General features: G+C 37.4%; 1 protein-coding gene across 6 annotated transcripts in view; it reads left to right on the top strand.

The window, feature by feature from the left end:
• The window catches only part of MKLN1 (muskelin 1), a 377,738-nt gene that overhangs the window by 219,090 nt on the left and 137,243 nt on the right, over positions 1-21,405 (top strand). For all 6 annotated transcript variants that reach the window (XM_070465719.1, XM_070465720.1, XM_020894367.2 and 3 more), the window contains one exon: positions 17,417-17,486. In XM_070465719.1, coding sequence (XP_070321820.1) covers positions 17,417-17,486 — 70 coding nt within the window. The remainder of the gene's footprint in view (positions 1-17,416; positions 17,487-21,405) is intronic.

Genomic DNA, 21,405 nt, shown 5'->3' with positions numbered 1-21,405 from the left:
GTCCATGTGTAGAGTCTTCTCTTGTGTTGTTGGAAGAGGGTGTTTGCTATGAGCAGTGCGTTCTCTTGGCAGAACTCTATTAGCCTTTGCCCTGCTTCATTCCATACTCCAAGGCCGAATTTGCCTGTTACTCTGGGTGTTTCTTGACTTCCTACTTTTGTATTCCAGTCCCCTATAATGAAAAGGACATCTTTTTGAGGTTTTAGTTCTAAAAGGTCTTGTAGGTCTTCATAGAACCATTTTAACTTCAGCTTCTTCAGCGTTACTGGTTTGGGCATAGGCTTGGATTACCGTGATATTGAATGGTTTGCCTTGGAAACAAACAGAGATCATTCTGTCATTTTTGAGATTGCTTTGGACTGGGTTTCAGACTCCTATTGACTATGATGGCTACACCATTTCTTCTAAGGGATGCTTGCCTACAGTAGGAGATATAATGGTCATCTGAGTTAAATTCACCCATTCCAATCCATTTTAGTTCGCTGATACCTAGAATGTCAACGTTCACTCTTGCCATCTCCTGTTTGACCACTTCCAATCTGCCTTGGTTCATGGACCCAAGATTGCAGGTTCCTATGCAGTATTGCTCTTAATGGCATCGGACTTTACTTCCATCACTAGTCACATCCATAGCTGGGTGTTGTTTTTGCTTTAGCTCTATCTCTTCCTTCTTTCTGGAGTTATTTCTCCACTCTTCTCCAGTAGCATATTGGGCACCTACTGACCTGGGGAGTTCATCTTTCAGTGACCTATCTTTTTGCCATTTCATGCTGTTCATGGGGTTCTCCAGGCACGAATACTGAAGTGGTTTGCATTCCCTTCTCCAGTGGACCACGTTTTGTCAGAAGTCTCCACCATGACTTGTCTGTCTTGGATGGCCCTACACGGCATGGCTCAGTTTCATGAGTTTCATTGAGTTAGACAAGGCTGTGGTCCATGTGATCAGATTGGTTAGTTTTCTGTGACTGTGGCTTTCAGTCTGTCTGCTCTCTGATGGGGAAGGATAAGAGATTTATGGAAGCTTCCTGATGGGAGAGACTGACTATGGGGGAAAGTGGGTCTTGTTCTGATGGGTGGGGCCATGCTCAGTAAATCTTTAATTTTCTAATCTGTTTTTTCTTTAGGTGTTTTTGGGCAGGGTTGGGGGAGGAGGGAGTATATTCTTTGTGTGTGTGTGTGTGTGTGTGTGTGTGTGTGAGTTGAGGTACAGTTGGCATACATTATATTAGTTTCAGGTGTGCAGTCTAATGTTTGATATATTGCATAATGGTTACTACGGTAAGTCCAGTTAACAATTTAGTATAATTGGTTCTAATTTAGTCTGTTTTCTGAAAGAAATCTATTTCCCCTCATTTGTGAGTCTTTTTTCCCCTCCAACCAGGTTTATTAAACATAACTATGTATACAAGGTGACCTAAACCTGCTGCTTCAGAACATGATCCTTTCCTTAACTAGTATTTTGATAAGTTAGTCCACAGAGTGTCAAAAAGCAGCTCACTCTAAACTTAATAGAAAAGTGCCCAATGCATCTTACATGAATGGTCTGATTACTGGAATTTAATCATTCTATACGATAATTAACATCAGGTAGGACTGAGTTTCTCTGATGGGCTGCTGGAGAACTGATACAAGATGTCAAGAGGCCATTTTGTGCACTGTTACTGTGATGCCATCATGTTTCTGGATCATAATGTTCCCATTATCTGATTCTAGATAAACCAAAGGATTATCAGTAGGGTCTGGGGTTACGTTAGCTGCTTGCTGGGCTAGAACTGATTCCACCCCTGCATGCTCATCTGATCGGATTCTGTGGCAGCCTGTATTGAGTCCTTGGGAATCTGTGCACAGGACTCCAGCAGTAGATGTATTCTTCATTATGTCCTCCCAAGTGCTGCTCTGGGGTAGCCCATCCCCACACGGGTTGCCTACTTCTTCACTGCCAGTGTCCCATTTGTGAGGTTTAATAGATCTTCCTATTGTCTAATATTTCTGAAATGTTGTAATTTCAATTACTGCTTAATAAAGCTTCAGCTGTTTTCTTAGTTTCTTTTAGTTCATGTTGAAACACTAGTTAAGAATGTTCATCATTTTTTGTGGCCACATTTTTCTCATGTGTTTTTATTATCTGTTAGAATGTGATTTATTTTACATGTATTATTTTTCCTACAGTTTCTTAGTGTGGGCTTTCATTTTAACTTTCTAATGTTTAAACAAAGTTTGGTTTTCCAGTAGTTTCATTTTATTTATTTTTTTGGCCGTCCCGTGTGGCTTGTGAGATTTAGTTCCCTGGCTGGGGATTGAACCAGTATACCCTCAGCAGGGAAAGCATGGATTCCTTACTACTGGGCCACCGAAGAATTCACTTCTAATAGTTTTAGATGAAAGAACTAATATAGGCTGAAGGGGTGGACCAGTGTAGTTTTTGAGCTTTGTGACTCAAGACCTCTCTCCTTTGTGAAATATTTTTAAAATTTGGACTTTTGAGATATAATAAAGCTGTTTGCCTTTATATCTGTATCTGTGCTTTGTGAGTATTTTGCTTTTTGGAGAGGCATGTTTGAATGATTTTGCCCTGTGATATGTCTTGAGGTCTATATCATTTGGACCTTTGCCAACTTAGCATATGAATTTTACCTCTCCTAGGAGTTGTCATTCTTTATACTTTGCTTAATTTATTTTCTGTTCCCAGCAGTTCCTCTTCAGAATGGTTTTCTGTCTTCCTAAAAATAAGGAGATATTTGCAGGGTAGTTGTGAAATCCTCTTATGGTCTAGATTCAACATTTTATGAATATTCTCAGGCCCCCTTGGAGATTTACCTTCTTTGCATTTATCTTATCTTGGAGTCTGTGAGGCTATTATTTGACTTAATCTGGTTCTCAGATTTCCATGGTTTCCATGGATTATTTCCTGTTGCTCTGATTTTGAGCTTGTTGATTTCTTTGTGAAGAGTTGACTTCTCTTTTGTTTTTCCATGAGTGAATCCTTTTAATTAGCATTTTGGGGACCACCTCAAATAAAAGAACTCCCTTGTCCTAGTGCATCTCTCTGTTTATTTCTCTTACATCATTTATTACAATCTGTAATTACTTTGTTTACAGCTGTTCCTGTTTACTTTCTGCTACTTCTCATTTGAACGTTAGCATCACAAGTGGGGATTCTTTCTGTCTTATTTATCAATGTATTCCTAGAGCCTAGCACAATGTCTGGCATATAGAGATCAGTAAATATTTGCTGAGGAACTATAAGGCCTCTTCACCATGCTCCTGTGTGAAAATTGGGAAGTATTTGAAAGTGAGTGTACAAGCGAATTTTTTTTGGGGAGGGGGAAGCTATAATTGTTATAGTATACTCTTTAACACTGTACAACTGTGTTATACTCAAACAATTCAAAATTGGTTTTTGTGTCTCAAACATTTTATGCTATATACATTTTTTATTTATTAAATCATAATACCCTTGGCCACAGGTACCCCTTCTGTACTTTTGTGGTGTTACCCTAGAATAGTGTTTACACATGATGGACGCTGTTTTACAGTCAATGGATTGTGTGTTGTTATTGACTGCTGTATAAGAGGAGAATTATACATAATACCTTGAATGAAATATGTGAAATCTTTTCATAGAATTGTAGAATATTGACATGGCCTCATGAATGGTGTTTTCTAGAGTTGTGCAATGCACTGCTCCTATTAGAGCTGGAAGAAACTTGAGATCAAGGAATTCAGCCCTTCCCTTTACACTACAGTTAAAGTCCTGAGAGATTATGTGATGTGCTCACCCAGCAGATTAGTGGCCAAGCCCTAGGGTTTTATCATTCCTAGTCTGAGCTGATTTCTTCTAGATGCATTTTGTCACATTATTCAACCAAAGGGCACAGGTTTTAGTAGGGTATTTTAAAACTACCAGAAGAAAAATATTCTCAGACTTAGCTTGACTGACTTCTTCTCATTGAAATTAGAGGTAGCTTTTGAGTATCCAAAACTCTCAGTTTAAAATTGACTGGATTTACTGTTAAGTATACTGAGCATCCATTAGCAGAAAAAAATGTTAAGTGCTCCATTTTTTTTGCCCGAGTGCTGCTTTTTGCATTTAAGTATTCTTAAGAGCAGCAATTTAAAAGATGTTGCCAGGCAGGCTTAAGATTTGAACATGTTTAATCAAAAAAAGATTTTTAATTTGCTGACTTGAACTCAAAATGTCCAGTAAATTATCTTCTTATAATGCATTTGTTCCTGACATGTAGTTGGTAGTATAAGTAAATATACTACCTTAAAAAATTTGCAAAATAGAGACATAAAACTTAGAAAAAAATTAGTGTTGTATCCCGTATTTCAGTTGTCCATGTGTTTCACTATAGATTTTTATAGTCTTAATAGAAAAAATTAATTTTTCACAGCCTTGCCTTTTTTTATATCTAAGAGACTTAATATGGCTTATTTTTATTTTCTTCAGTTTTCATCTTGCATTGGTAGGAATAAAAATGTACCTTTTAAAATTAAATTAACCCTGATGGAAAAAGGAAACCATTTTAGTCTTTAGCCCGTCTGTTTTATTGGTTCTTCTTAACAAGTTCTCTGTTAGTTGTTATTTGTATTTTGCTTTTTCAAATGTATTTTAGAATGGCATATATTGAGCTTAATCTGAGTAGATTACTTTTCTTTATTATTTGGATCATATAGTTTCTATATTGAATTGTGTCTTCTGTAATTTTTTTTTTTTTTTTGCTGATCATTTATTTGTTTTCTCAGACAGTAGTTAAAATGTTAAACATTAGTCATGGAGTACCTGGAATTCCATGGGGTCGCAAAGAGTTGGACATGACTGACTTTCATTTTGACTTTCATGCTTCATTTTTGGCTTGTAACTGTGCTTTATATATTTGATATAAATTAGGTAATACCTCACATGCTTATTAGTCTAACTGGATACAAGTGAAAGTCTCTGTCGTGTCCAACTCTTTGCAACCCCATGGACTGTAGCCTGCCAGGCTCCTCTGTCCATGTAATTCTCCAGACAAGAATACTGGAATGGGTAGCCTTTTCCTTCTCCAGGGGATCTTGCCAATCCAGGGATCAAACCCAGGTCTCCCACATTGCAGGCAGATTCTTTACCAGCTGAGTCACCAGGGAAGCCCTCGAATACTGGAGTGGGCAGCCTGTCCCTTCTCCAGCGGACCTTCCCAACCTCGGAATTGAACCCAGGTCTCCTGCATTGCGGGTGCATTCTTCACCAGCTGAGCTACCAGGGAAGCCACAGTTGGATACAAATATATATAAATAATAGTTTTTTAACAATAAAATCGTATTTCCTTCTTTGTTTTTTATATTGCAGAAATCCCTACAATCCCTATCCCTGACATAGATCTGGCAGTGTAGTGTTTTATGATTTATTTCCCTGCTATTGCAACTAGACTCATAAGTGAGTCTCTATACATAGATCTCTATATACTGATGATTTTATTTTTATAGAATAGATTCTGAGAGTGCTAGGTGAAAGAATATGTACAGTTAGAATTTTGATAGATATTGTAAATTGACTTTCCATCAAGGTTGGAGTAATGGACATGTCCACAGTTTCTCCCTGAGATTTCCTGTTAAGTAGAGATTTAACTTAATCAATTTGAGGGGTGAAAAAAGATATCTTAATATGTTAATTTGTTTTCCCTGAAACAGGGATTTAGAAAAAAATTTTTGTTGTTAGTTACTAGTCATTAAATTTTAATGACTCTTCAGTGACACACATTCCACTCATTTTTCATTTTGTTCATTTTATTCTCTAGTGAAACACTGTTTACTTACTTTAGATATGATTACTAGCTTGTTAGTCATATGAGTTGCAAGTACTTTTTCCTAAACTATTGCTTGTTTCCTATCTTTTTAAACAAGTTTTATTTATTTTAGTTGGAGGATGATTATTTTATAACATTGTAATGATTTTTGCCATACAGCAGTATGAATCAGCCATAGGCATACATGTGTCTCCTCTCTTCTGAGCCCCCCTTCCTCCTCCCTCCCCACCCCATCCCTCTAGGTTGTCACAGAGCAACGGCTTTGGGTGCCCTACGTCATACATCAAATTCACACTGGCTATGTATTTTACATACGGTAATGTGTATGTCTCAACGCAATTCTTTCAAATCATGTCACCTTCTCCATCTCTCAATAAGACCAAAAGTCTGTTCTTTGTGTCTTTGTCTCCTTTGCTGCCCTGCACATAGGATCATTGGTGCCATTTTTCTAGATTTCATATATATTTGTTAATGTATGATATCTGTCTTTCTCTTTCTGACTAACTTCACTCTGTATATTAGGTTCTAGGTTCATCTACCTCATTAGAACTGACTCAAATGCATTCTTTTTTAAGCTAAGTAATATTCCATTGTGTATATCTACCACAACTTCCTTATCCATTCATCTGCCAATGGACATCTAGGTTGCTTTCATGTCCTAGCTTTTGTAAATATAGTGCTTCAGTGAACATTGGGGTACATATGTCTTTTTCAGTTATGGTTTCCTCAGGATATATGTCCAGTATATATCCCCAGTAGTGGGATTTCTGGGTCGTATGGCAGTGTTATTCCTAGTTTTTAAGGAATCTCCATACTGTTCTCCATGGTGCTTGAATCAGTTTGCATTCCCACCAACATTGTAAAAGGGTTCCCTTTTCTCCACACCCTCTCCAGCATTTATTGTTAGTAGACTTTTTGATGATGGCCATTCTGACCCATGTGATGCCTTTCCTTTTTTATGGAGTTTTTGTACAATACAAAATTTTAAAATTTTTTAAATAAAATTTTTGTTTTAAAGCTTCTGTGTTTCTTGACAGAAGGATCTCTAACACTTCTTTGGTTGTATATATTGGCCCTCAGTTTTTTTCTAAGATGTTTATGTATGTGTGTATGGTTATATCTTTAATTGAATTAATTTTGTATATGATATTAGATAAGGGTTAACTTATTTTCTTCCTGTGGATATCCAGTTGTATAAGCATCATTTAAATATGAAGTATCATTTACCATTGAAATAAAATATCACCTTCATAAAATATTAAGTTCTCATCTACACCGGGCTCAATTTCTGGGTTTTTGTTTCTTAGTTTCTGGTTTGTTCCTATACCAATCCCTACTGTTTTAATTATAAAGAATTTGAAGTGTTTTAAAAGCTGATAAAATGATCTCTTCTCACTTTTCTTTTTTAATAAATTTTCTTGACTCTTTTTGTGCATTTTTCTATACGAACTTTTTTGTATTGTGTACTCTTTGGGTAAAGCTTCTGATACCTCAGATTATGGGCAGCCTGGCAGTCTTTGTGTTGTGTGGCCTGGCAGTCTTTGTCTTGTGGCTTTTTGTGTAACATTTCGTATATTGTTAGTTCTCTGTGGTTTGCCATGGGTCACTGGGAACCACCTCTCAGCAACTAGATGCCTTCAGCTAAGAGGGCAAGTGCGTTCTTATATTCAGCAGTAAAGCTCTCCTGAAACTCTTTGTGGGCCAGGGAGACTAGCCTATTGTCCCAGGAATGCTTGTTTAGTTACTGCGTTTCTCTTGGGGAAAGGTGCATCCATGGATCTCATGGTCCTCCTAGTACTTAATAAGCTTTTGTGATAATTCTTAAAAGTTCTGGTTCTGGCCTCTGTCACCTTCTGGGCATAAGAGAGGTACTTGGTAGTTGACTTAGTGTTGGAACTAGAGAGAAATCATCAGGAATATTTTCAAGCTTTCATCTTTCCAAGCCACCTTTAGACCTCACCTCATTTCTGATCTACATCATATTTCTCTTTTATCTATTTTTTAAATTAATATACTTGATTTACAATATTGTATTAGTTTCAAGTGTACATATTTCTCTTTAATTTTAGTATAAGCTTTAAATTACAGATAAATATATTAATATATGTTTAATATAATTAATATACTCTATGCTTTAAGAGAATCACTTGAATTTTTTTCCTTTTAGTGCTGTTTGTTCATATCTATCAAATATTTATTAAGCACTTTCTGTGTGACAACTTTTAAGTTTGGAGTTAGGCAAATGAAGTGAATACCACCCAAATCCTGTCTTCTCAGCAGCACTGAACATAGTTTTTCACTTCTTTGTTCTCAGACTACTTCTTCATTTGACATCACAGTTTCTGAGTTTTCAGTTTCTTCATCTTTGGTCCTTTTCAGTCTCCTTTGCTTGATCGTTCTCTTTTGGCCCCCAAATAACGGACCCTCCAGAGCTTAGTCAGTCCTTCAGCTTCTCTGCACACGCCAAGTTGCTTCAATTGTATCCAACTCTGCGATCCCATAGACGTAGACTGCTAGGCTCCTCTGTCTGTGGGTTCTCCAGGCAAAGATACTGGAGTGGGTTGCAATTTCCTCCTCCAAAGGATTTTCCAGACCCAGGGAAAGAACCCGTGTCTCTTATGTCTCCTGCATTGGAAGCAGGTTCTTTACCATTAGTGCCATGTGGGGAGTGGGGGGGTGCAACTTCTCTTCTACCTCCTTTTTATCCACTGAGTTATTTCATTTAGTGTCATAGCTTTATATATTTTAGCATTTGATATACTGATGGCTCTAGTTTTTCAGCTCTGGCATTTTCCCTGAATTTCAGCCACAGTTAATCCAGCTGCTGAAGCTCCAATGGGTTGTTTAATAGGCATTTCAGAATTCACAAGACCATAACATACTGAAAGTATTTGCCCCTTCAGTTTTGTGTTTAGTGATCTGTCTGCTCATTTTTCAGATTTTGACATGGCTAACTCCCTCATATTATTCAGGTCTGTTTCTCTTCTACTTTGCTTTGTTTTTCTTCATAGTACTATTAATCCTTACTGCTACTTTCACATTGTATAGATGTCTGTTTATTAATTTTCTAGATGCTGAGAGACTTTAATCTCCTGCTACTGTTTTATTAGTTTCTTCTGGCACTGTGTTTTTTACTTTATTTTTGTTTTCATTTAATTCATTGGCTCAATCCTAGCTTGAACTCTTACTATCTTATAGTTATTGTTTTCCTCCAGTCCAAACTTTTTTTAAATTTTATTTTTTTCTCTTTCCCTTTGAGCCCTTTAATCCCAGTTAATACTTTTTCTTTAAATTCCTCCTAGTTTTGCAAAGATTGTATCTGCCATGCGCATCTTTTATCTGTGTCTAGCCACTCTATTAACATGTGTGTGCTTCCATGTAATAGTGATGTTACTGCCATACACTCCGGGTGAAGGGTGCCTCACTGTTACTTTAGGCCATTTCTGTGTCTGCCTGTTTCAGGCTCTGTGCGTCTCACGTTCGTGTTTTCAGTGTGTCCTGCATTCACTTACTCTTCTGTCAGCTCCTTTTGCTATTTTGTTGTTGTTGGTATTCTGTCTCAAACAATTTATAAGATAGGTAATATGTTTTTATTCTAAATTTCAGTATTCTTGAGTCTCTTTCTTTTTATCAGTTTCAGAAACATTACTCTTTTTTTTCCCCAAATATTTTTATTAGTTGGAGGCTAATTACTTTACAATATTGCAGCGGTTTTTGCCACACATTTACATGAATCAGCCATGGATTTACATGTGTTCCCCATCCTGAACCCCCCTCCTACCTCCCTCCCCATCCCATCCCTCTGGGTCATCCCAGTGTACCAGCCCCGGGCACTTGTCTCTTGCATCCAACCTGGACTGGCGATCTGTTTCACACTTGATAATATACATGTTTCGATGCTGTTCTCTCAGATCATCCCACCCTCGCCTTCTCCCACAGAGTCCAAAAGTCTGTTCTATACATCTGTGTCTCTTTTGCTGTCTTGCATATAGGGTTGTCGTTACCATCTTTCTAAATTCCATATATATGCATTAGTATACTGTATTGGTGTTTATCTTTCTGGCTTACTTCACTCTGTATAATGGGCTCCAGTTTCATCCATCTCATTAGAACTGATTCAAATGAATTCTTTTTAATGACTGAGTAATATTCCATGGTGTATAGGTACCACAGCTTCCTTATCCATTCGTCTGCTGATGAGCATCTAGGTTGCTTCCATGTTCTGGCTATTAAAAACAGTGCTGCGGTGAACATTGGGGTGCACGTGTCTCTTTTAGATCTGGTTTCCTCGGTGTGTATGCCCAGCAGTGGGATTGCTGGGTCATGTGGCAGTTCTATTTCCAGTTTTTTAAGGAATCTCCACACTGTTCTCCATAGCAGCTGTACTAGTTTGCATTCCCACCAACAGGGTAAGAGGGTTCCCTTTTCTCCACACCCTCTCCAGCATTTATTGCTTGTACACTTTTGGATAGCAGCCATCCTGACTGGTGTGTAATGGTACCTCATTGTGGTTTTGATTTGCATTTCTCTGATAATGAGTGATGTTGAGCATCTTTTCATGTGTTTGTTAGCCATCTGTATGTCTTCTTTGGAGAAATGTCTGTTTAGATCTTTGGCCCCAGAAACATTATTCTTAGGAGCTTTGAAAATGATGAAATTAACTCACATATCATTTGATCTCCCCTCCCCCAATATATTATACTTTGTGATTTTTGTGGTCCCAATTTATCATAGTTACATTAGATTTTCTTCCATACTTTATAACATTCATGTCAGAATGATTTTTTTCTCCCTAGTTTTATAGCTTTAGTTTTTAACAGTACTGCAGTCTTTTCATAGAGTTCTTATCTTTTTTTTGTAATGCTTAATAAAAACATATCTTTGTTTTTCTGATTATATGTTGATGTGTTAGTTTTAGAATATTTGAAAAGTACCAAAAAGTGCAAAGAAGGAAGAAAGTCATTGTAATCTCACCACTGATAGCTATATCAGCAATTTGGCATATCTTCTTGGTCTTTTCTTTTCGTGCATGAACATTATTATTACTTACAATACTTGATTCATTGTATATACTCTGTAAACTACCTTTTCCCTTCACTCACTGTGTAATAAACATTTGTCAACAGCATTAAAGTGATGCCATAGCATACATTATGATTACATGGTATTCTGTAACATAGACATTTCATAAGTTTTTTTTAATTCATCCTCTATTGTTAGACAATTAAGTTGTTTACAATTTACTGTTATAAATTGAATTGTGATGAATGTGGATGTTTTAAATCCCCTGTATTATTGTTTAAGTTAAGTTCCAGGAAGTGAAATATGCTAAAGCTGTGTACTGTGGTGATTAAAAGCATTGACTTTGGAGTCAGATCACCTTGGGTTGAGATTCTTATTTTTTTGGTGTGTAGGGGGGTTCTCTTGTAGATCAGTTGGTAAAGAATCAGCCTATATTGCAGGAGACGTGGGTTCTATTCCTGGGTTGGGATGATCCCCTGGGGGAGGAAATGGCAACCCACTCCAGTATTCTTGCCTGGAGAATCCCATGGACAGAGGAGCCTGGCAGGCTGTAATCCATGGGGTTGCAAAGAGTCGGATGCGACTAAGCGCTACCACCACTTTGGTATATTAATTTATCTCTCTCGGTTTCTTAATCTGTACATTGAAGGTAATAGTTTATGTATGGAAAGCACTTAGACCAGGATGTCTTAGTCTGTGATGTCATAAAAGCTCAGAAATGTTAGATACAAACATCATCATCATCATCATGGCTGTTATCATTTAGAAGGAGAAAGTAGGGAAAACCACCAGACCATTCAGGTATGACCTAAATCAAATCCCTTATTACTATACAGTGGAAGTGAGAAATAGATTTAAGGAACTAGATCTGACAGACAGAGTGCCTGATGAACTATGAACGGAGGTTTGTGACATTGTAGAGGAGACAGGGATCAAGACCATCCCCATGGAAAAGAAATGCAAAAAGGCAAAATGGTTGTCTGAGGAGGCCTTACAAATAGCTGTGAAAAGAAGAGAAATGAAAGCAAAGGAGAAAAGGAAAGATATTCCCATTTGAATGCAGAGTTCCAAAGAATAGCAAGGAGAGATAAGAAAGCCTTCCTCAGCGATCAATGCAAAGAAATAGAGGAAAACAACGGAATGGGAAAGACTAGAGAGCTCTTCAAGAAAATCAGAGATACCAGGGGACCATTTCATGCAAAGATGGGTTCGATAAAGGACAGAAATGGTATGGACCTAACAGAAGCAGAAGATATTAAGAAGAGGTGGCAAGAACACACAGAAGGACTGTACAAAAAAGATCGTCACGACCAAGATAATCACGATGGTTTGACACTCACCTAGAGCCAGACATCCTGGAATGTGAAGTCAAGTGGGCCTTAGGAAGCATCATTACAAACAAAGCTAGTGGAGGCAATGGAATTCCAGTTGAACTATTTCAGATCTTGAAAGATGATGCTGTGAAAGTGCTGTACTCAATATGACAGCAAAGTTGGAAAACTCAGCAGTGGCCACAGGACTGGAAAAGGTCAGTTTCCATTCCAATCCCAAAGGAAGGCAATGCCAAAGAATGTTCAAACTACCACACAATTGCACTCATCTCACACGCTAGTAAAGTAATGCTCAAAATTCTCCAAGCCAGGCTTCAGCAATACGTGAACCGTGAACTTCCAGATGTTCAAGTTGGTTTTAGGAAAGGCAGAGGAACCAGAGATCAAATTGCCAACATCCACTGGATCATCAAAAAAGCAAAAGAGTTCCAGAAAAACACCTATTTCTGCTTTACTATGCCAAAGCCTTTGACTGTGTGGACCACAATAAACTGTGGAAAATTCTGAAAGAGATGGGAATACCAGACCACCTGACCCACCTCTTGAGAAACCTGTATGCAGGTCAGGAAGCAACAGTTAGAACTGGACATGGAACAACAGACTGGTTCCAATTAGGAAAAGGAGTACATCAAGGCTGTATATGGTCACCCTGCTTATTTAACTTATATGCAGAGTACATCATGAGAAACGCTGGGCTGGAGGAAGCACAAGCTGGAATCAAGACTGTGGGGAGAAATATCAATAACCTCAGATATGCAGATGACACCACCCTTATGGCAGAAAGTGAAGAGGAACTAAACAGTCTTGATGAAAGTGAAAGAGGAGAGCAAAAAAGTTTTCTTAAAGCTCAACATTCAGAAAACTAAGATCATGGCATCTGGTCCCATCACTTCATGGGAGATGGATGGGGAAACAGTGGAAGCAGTGTCAGACTTTATTTTTTTGGCTCCAAAATCACTGCAGATTGTGATTGCAGCCATGAAATTAAAAGACGCTTACTCCTTGGAGGGAAAGTTGTGACCAACCCAGACAGCATATTAAAAAGCATAGACATTACTTTGCCAACAATGGTCTGTCTAGTCAAGGCTATGGTTTTTCCAGTGGTCATGTATGGATGTGAGAGTTGGACTGTGAAGAAAGCTGAACGCCCAAGAATTGATGCTTTTAAACTGTGGTGTTGGAGAAGACTCTTGAGAATCCCTTGGACAGCAGGGAGATCCAACCAGTCCATCCTAAAGGAGATCAGTCCTGGGTGTTCATTGGAAGGACTGATGTTGAAGCTGAAACTCGAATACTTTGTCCACCTTATGCGAAGAGTTGACTCATTGGAAAAGACCCTGATGCTGGGAGGGATTGGGGGCTGGAGGAGAAGGGGACGACAGAGGATGAGATGGCTGAATGACATCACCGACTCGATGGACATGAGTTTGCGTAAACTCGGGGAGTTGGTGATGGACAGGGAGGCCTGGCGTGCTGTGATTCATGGGGTCGCAAAGAGTCAGACATGACTGAGCGACTCAACTGAGCTGAACATATTTGAAATGTTTTGATATATATAGTATATTAAAATTCTCTCTTGAAAAGTTGTGTCAATTTGCATTTCTGCCAGCAAAAGGTGAGAGTACCATTTTACCAGCTCTGGCCAACAACTGCAGTTATGATTCAAATATGTTGTTTTCACTATAGGCTCAATTTTATAGGGATAATATATCTTTGTTTTAATCTGTAATTTTTGGTTATTATTGATTTTGAATAGTTGGGTTTGCCAGTTTTTGTATGGGCTCTTTATACTTAGTCATTCAGTCGTGTCGAACTCTTTGTGACCCCATGGACTGTAGCCCACCAGACTCCTCTGTCCATGGAATTCTCCAGGCAAGAATACTGGAGTGGGTTGCCATGCCCTCTTTCAGGGGATGTTCCCAACCCAGGGATCGAACCTGGGTCTCCCACATTGCAGGCAGTGTCTTTACCATCTGAGCCACATGTGAAGGCTGCATTTATATTAAGTGCTGTTTAAATATTCAAATTTTAATTAGCATTTTGTGTTTTACATTGCCTATATTTTTTCTAGCTGGTTTTTACCTTTTAGAATGCTTGCTGTCATTTCTTGTATTAATGTTTTATCTTTGTAAAATGTGTATGTAAAGAAAATTCTTTTTCTTATAGTTTTGTCTTTAAAAAAATTCATTCATCTTTTTGACATTAAGTAGCTTTTCTGTGATAGGTATAGATCCAACCTTTAAAAAATACTCTTTTTATTTTAAAATGATTTTAGATTTATAGAAAAGTTGCAGCGATAATATAGAGTTCCCATGTGCCCCTCATCTAGTTTCTCCTGTTGATAACATCTTATATTACCATGGTACATTTGTCATGACCAAGATACCAACATTCATACATTACTGTTAGCTAAATTTCACATTTTATTTGAATTTTGTTAGATTTCCTATTAATGTCTTCTGATCCAGGATCCCATTCAAGATAACATTACTTTTAGTTATCTTGTGCCTTTATTCTCTTCTGGCCTGTGATGGTTTTTCAATCTTTCCTTATTTTTCATTGTATTGATAGTTTGAGGAGTACTGGTCATGTATTTTGTTGAGTATTCCTAAGTCTGAATCTGTTTGATGTTTTTCTGATCGTTAGACTAGAGTTATTTATATCAGTAGAGACTCAGGGATATTTGGGTTGTAATTCAGTACTCCATTATTTTTTTTGCTGTTTAATTATTTTAGCTTTGGCCATTCATTCTTTCATGTTGGCTCCTCTGTGTCCCTTTGACATGCCCCACCCCCCCCTACCCTTTTCATACTGTTCATGGGGTTCTCAAGGCAAGAATACTGAAGTGGTCTGCCATTCCTTTCTTCAGGGGACCACATTCTGTCACACCTCTCCACCATGACCCATCCATCTTGGGTGGCCACACATGGCATGGCTTAGTTTCATTGAGTTAGACAAGACTGTGGTCTGTGTGATCAGATTGGCTAGTTTTCTGTGATTATGGTTTCAGGGCGTCTGCCCTCTGATGCCCTCTAGCAACACCTACCGTCTTACTTGGGTTTCTCTTACCTTGGACGTGGGGTGTCTCTTTACGGCTGCTCCAGCAATGCACAGCTGCTGCTCCTTACCTTGGACTAGGGGTACCTCCTCACGGTGCCCCTCCTGACCTTGAACGTGGAGTAGCTCCTCTCGGCCCTCCTGCGCCCACAAAAGGAAAGAGGAACTCCCCAGGTCAGTAGGTGCCCAATATGCTACTAGAGATCAGTGGAGAAATAACTCCAGAAAGAATGAAGGGATGGAGCCAAAGCAAAAACAATACCCAGTTGTGGATGGGACTGGTGATAGAAGCAAGGTCCAATGCTATAAAGAGCAGTATTGCATAGGAACCTGGAATCTTAGGTCCATGAATCAAGATAAATTGGAAGTGGTCAAACAGGAGATGGCAAGAGTGAATGTTGACATTCTAGGAATCAGTGAACTAAAATGGACTGGAATGGGTGAATTTAACTCAGATGACCATTCTATCTCCTACTGTGGGCAAGGATCCCTTAGAAGAAATGGAGTAGCCATCATGGTCAACAGTAGAGTCTGAAATGTAGTACTTGGATGCAATCTCAAAAATGACAGGATGATCTCTGTTCGTTTCCAAGGCAAACCATTCATTATCATGGTAATCCAAGCCTATGCCCCAACCAGTAACGCTGAAGAACCTGAAGTTGACCCGTTGTGTGAAGACCTACAAGACCTTTTTGAACTAAGATCCAAAAAAGATGTCCTTTTCATTATAGGGGACTGGAATGCAAAAATAGGAAGTCAAGAAACTCCTGGAGTAACAGGCAAATTTGGCCTTGGAGTACGGAATGAAGCAGGGCAAAGGCTAGTAGAGTTTTGCCAAGAGAACGCACTGCTCATAGCAAACATGCTCTTCCAACAACACAAGAGAAGACTCTACACATGGACTCGATGGACCTGAGTTTGAGTAGACTCCGGCAGTTGGTGATGGACAGGGAGGCCTGGCGTGCTGCCATTCACGGGGTCACAATGAGTCGGACACGACTGAGCGATTGAACTGAACTGAACCCTCCCACCCCCCCGCCGTTGTGGTGGTTTTGAGCACTACAAGATATTCTGGACTAATGTTCTGAATTCCCTGCTCTACGCCTAGCATCAGCTCCTTTCCCAAGAACCCCTGTTTCCTTTTATTGAACTGTGGTATGTAGAAACCAAGAATTGGTATTGAGTGTACTCACTGCTACTGGAGTGTCACTGATTCTAGTCCCTGTTAGTGAACAGAGCTAGGAGTACTGTTTGTGTCTGTGTGTATGCACACTCACATATAATTATTGAACCTATCTATCTGTATCCATATATTAATGTTAAATGATATTACTATCAAACTGAATATTAATATGAGTTCACACTGATGTCTCTGACTCTATTTCAGTACCCTTGGGTTCATTTCAACCTTCATCCCCTTGCTTTTCTGTTACTTTCCACTCCAAAGTGAGAAGCTTGACTCCCATCATCTACTGTCCATTTACTGTTTGTTTGACACCAGTATAAAGTGTTTCAGAATTAAGCCATATCCCTCTGAGAAATAACTTTATCAAATAAAGTAGTTTTTTAATGTGTGATTCTGTTTGTCTTTAGCCTTAAAATTTCCAGTGAAAGCACCACCTTCCAAAGTTACATATATCAGTTCCTTTTTTCATAGGTCTGTTTTAGATGCTGGGCTTAAAAGACCTCCTTGATCCAAAGATTGAAAAAAAAAATAGATGTAGATATTTATATAAACATATACACATATGTGTGTATATATATGATATCATATTATATTAATTATTAAGTCTTTTATTTACCTTAAATTCCTAAATATATATGTTTATATACACACATATATATGTGTGTATAAATAGATAGTATTAATTATTAGTGTTTTATTACTTTGTTTACCTTAAATTCCTAAGTACACCTGTAGTTCATTTTGTCACTTGATATGAAGTAGAGCTCTCTCTCTCTGTGTGCACATATATATAAATAAAATACTTTTTTTCAGTTGTTTAAAATACTACCTTTATCATATTTAAAAACCTTAAAACTGCTAAACATTTTCTGTGTTTCTTGTTCTGTTTTGATTTTTTTCTTCTTAGTCAAGTTCCCAGTATTATATAACTTAGTGATAATTTTAACATCTGGTAGATTATTCCTCTTTTTACATATTTTTCTTCAATTATTCTTTTAATTAAATCTATAATTTCCTTTTCTTTATTTCAGGAACATTTTAGTTGATAAACCAAATGACCAGTCTTCAAGGTGGTCTTCAGAGAGCAACTACCCTCCGCAGGTAACATTATGTTTAATTCCTGATTCCATTTTGAAGTCAGATTTTAAATAGGAAAGTACTGAATGGATAACAGTTATCTGGATTACATCAGTAGATTATTTAGTCTTTGAAACTGTTTCGTAAATTTTTATTTCCCCTTTTTTTGTTTGTTTACATTTTGGAAGAATTTTTATTTCATAGGCAAATATAGTGTGAGGTTTGATGAAGCATAGACTTTTTATTTCTCTCTACTGGAACATTTAAAACCACTTTTTTTTTTTTTTTGGATTACTAATGATACAAAACTAAGTCTCTTGTTATATTTCAAGGAAAATGTTAGCTAAAAAAAACTGGTTATGGTGCTGTTACTATTTGAGTAGTAACTGATCAGAGTACAGATCTGAACAGTTTATGGCTTCTACTGCACTTAAACTCAAGTCATTCTGTAGATATTTAAGGTGATGTTAGTAAACTAAACTTTCACTTAGTGATTCAGTAACTGCCTTTTAGAAAAAATAAACTTAACACAGTTTGTTATTGTACTAAAGAACTGTACTTAGATGATATTAGGACTGTGAGCTAAATTGTTTCCTTGACAAATAGTGTCTGAGATCATCTGAGGTAAAAAATAATCATATTTCATTTATACACTTTCAGCATTAACACTTACTATGTCCATATCCTTGAGGAAATTAATGCTCTGATAGGTAAAGAAGTTGGATAGCTAAAACTTAATTTTTAATTTTACTGTAATTCTTGAAAACCTAGTCTCTACTTATTTTTCCTTTTAATTGTTTTTTTACTATTTACAGACCTTTTTGGATCACCTCATGTTTTAAGTGTTTCATTGCAAAATATAATATACTTAAAGGAAAAAAATAGACATACTTATATATAAACTTTAAAGAATAATAAAACAAATACTTGTTTACTCTTCAGCCGTCTTTAGAAATGGAAAACTACTGCAACCTTTGAAGCTTCCTGTGAGCCCCATCTTGTATCTGTCCTCTAATCCCGCTTCTATAATTATTATTTCATATTTGTTAACCATATTCTCACAGTATTATATATGTATATGTTTATAAATTCCTGTGATTTATGTTTTGTCTGGCTTTGACTTTATGTACATATATAGTAGAAATTGAATCATTCATTTATACATTTTCTGTGGCTTTTTGTTTGTTTGTTAAACATTATGATGATAATGTTGCCGAGTATAATTGTAGTTAGTTAGTTTTGACTGACCTTCCCCAGTGGTGCTACTAGTAAAGAACCCGCCTGCCAATGCAGGAGACATGAGACATGGGTTTGATCCCTGGGTTGGGAAGATCCTCTGGAGGAGGGCGTGGCAACCCACTCCAGTATTCTTGCCTGGAGAATCCCATGGACAGGGGCTCCTGGTGGGCTATAGTCCGTAGGTTGCAAGGAGTCAGACACAATTGAAGTGACATAGCACACACAGTTTTAACTGTTTGGTATTCTAGTGTATCAGTATGCGAAAATGTATTTATCTGTTTTTCAATTTGATAGGCTTTTGAGTTTTTATAGTTTTTTGCTGTTAGGAACAGAGTACTATGAACATTCTTGTATGTTTTTTCCTGGTACACACATACAAGAGTTTCTTTAGGGTATGTACCTTGGCATACAGTTGCTGGATCATAGAGGATATGTGTATTTGAGTTCTATCTGGTAATGCAAAAATTTTTAGAAAATGGCTCTATAATTTGTACTCTGATTGGCAATGTATGAAAGTTGTGTCTTGTACTCTCCCCATCACTTCTATGACCGATTTTTAGATTTTGCCAGACTGGTGGATTGTTCATTGTAACTCAGAGTTAGGTTTCTATGAGCCTCTTGTTCCTCTTGGTTACTGGATTTTTATCAACCAGTCCATACATAATGTTGCTTTATATGCATTTCTGTTTAAAGACATCTTACTTTGAGTATATGGTTTATTCATTTCATTGAACTCAGAGCCAATAGAACTATTAACTCTTGCCCAAATAAAGCTTATCTGACAAACATATTTTCTCTGTAAGGCACATCGCCGCCTTCTTGTATTTAAAAACACCAGGCAGCACTTCAGCACTACACTTGGGGACCATTTTAGCAGTGAAACACCAACAACAAACACAAAAATATTTTAAAACGTGGCACTAAACAGACCGTGAAAAAGACACTCGTATGAGAGCACATGTGCAGGGTCCCTTGTTTGACCTTAGCTCAGAGAGTACGTGCATGCCTGGTCAGTCTGTAAGTCGTATTCAGCTCTTTGCAACCCCATGGACTAGCCCACCCGGCTCATCTGTCCATGGGACTGCATATGACAATTAAATTTTTTGCTGCTCTGTGCATGTCCAGGAATGACTGAGAATATTGATTTGATGTTACAAATAAATTTTAATGAGTAGATGAATTTGCAAGTACCAGATCCGTGAAAAGATAGGAGCAGCTGTACTGTAACCAACAATTCATTTACCATATTTTAAACAGGTCTGAGATTAGAAAGAAAGGAAAAGAGGACTCTGAAAAATCAAAAACAATGTGATGAGATTTTTAGGTTCTAAGAGCCTTTTCTTGGGAATCCACTTTGCATTAATGTTATTCTCTTTGCTTCATTGTTTCTTCAGGTTTCAGTAGCTGGAAGCAGCTTTGTGCATGGGGAGCATAGCTATGAAAGATAGGCACATCAACAGCAACTTGATAACTGACCAAGTGTCATAAAAGGGAAGATAGAATAAGTAACAAATGGAAAACCAACAGTGTGACATTTAGGGGGTCTTTAGTGCAAGAATACTCTGTATTTCATTAACCTATAGGATAGCGTTTACAGTAGACTTTCTACAATGATGAATATATTCTTATAATCTGCACTGCATTGTCTGGCAGTTGCTAACAGCAGATAGCTGTTGAGTATTTGAAATGAGTCTAGTACAATTAAGGAATGCAGTTTTAAATTTTACTTAATTTTAATTAGTTTAGAATACATAGCCCCAGGTGGCTAGTGGCTATGTATTAGACTACATAGATCTAAGGCATTGCTGTTATTAGGATATACTGTTTGATATATAGTGCTTGACTCTGTCAGTAAGATATTGTATTATGTTTAGTATGTGCAGCTCAAGCAGATACGGAAGTTAATAGTGCAGTTATTTAGAAAAGAATGGGAAACAAACTCAAAGCCTTTCAACTACTCCTTTTTTAACCATAAAGAAGAAGGACTATGTGCATACATGGATGCTAGGATATATGGCATGTTTTGAGAATGGGACCCCAGAGTGAATGAACTCTAAACACTTTCCTAAAGCTTGTGTTGGGCTATTAATGGGGTAGATAAAAATAGAAATATTTTTCTTGTAGTGTATGTTAAGAACTTTTTTCACGTGGCTACTCAGTTGTCAGGACATAAATACGTATTATTTGGACATAACTACTTAGTAAGCAGAACTGTTGATATTTCTTTTGACCTTGGATTCTCTATTAGTCATTCAATTGCTGTCTAACAAATTACCACAGAAGTTAGCAGTTAAAAACACACATTATTTCACCCTGTTTCTGAGGGTCAGATTTTGGCTCAGGAGAAAAAAACAGTACTTATCTACAAGGTAATGATTGAATACATTTTTCATGGAGTATTGTCAGCCATTTAAATACAGTGAACTGGCTTCATACCAGTTGACTTGGAGGAATTTCCTCCATAAATTGAGAAAAGCATGATGCAGAGGAACATCTGTAATAGGATCCTACTATTGTTACGTGAATAACAACTCTCCCTCCTTTAACAGTGTGTATGTATGTATATGTGTATATTTTTATTTGATACAGTGAGATGAGGTAAAGATATGAAAGGATATGTATCTGGTTGATGATGTTGGTTATTTAAGAGAGGAGTAGATGAGAGAGGAAGGGGAGATAAAAGAATCATTTGAAAGAGTTGTTC

The sequence above is a fragment of the Odocoileus virginianus genome, chromosome 1 (assembly GCF_023699985.2).
Source record: "Odocoileus virginianus isolate 20LAN1187 ecotype Illinois chromosome 1, Ovbor_1.2, whole genome shotgun sequence".
NCBI lineage: Eukaryota > Metazoa > Chordata > Mammalia > Artiodactyla > Cervidae > Odocoileus > Odocoileus virginianus.
The sequence above is the reverse complement of the archived record's forward strand: the minus strand, read 5'-3'. Positions and strand labels throughout refer to the sequence as shown.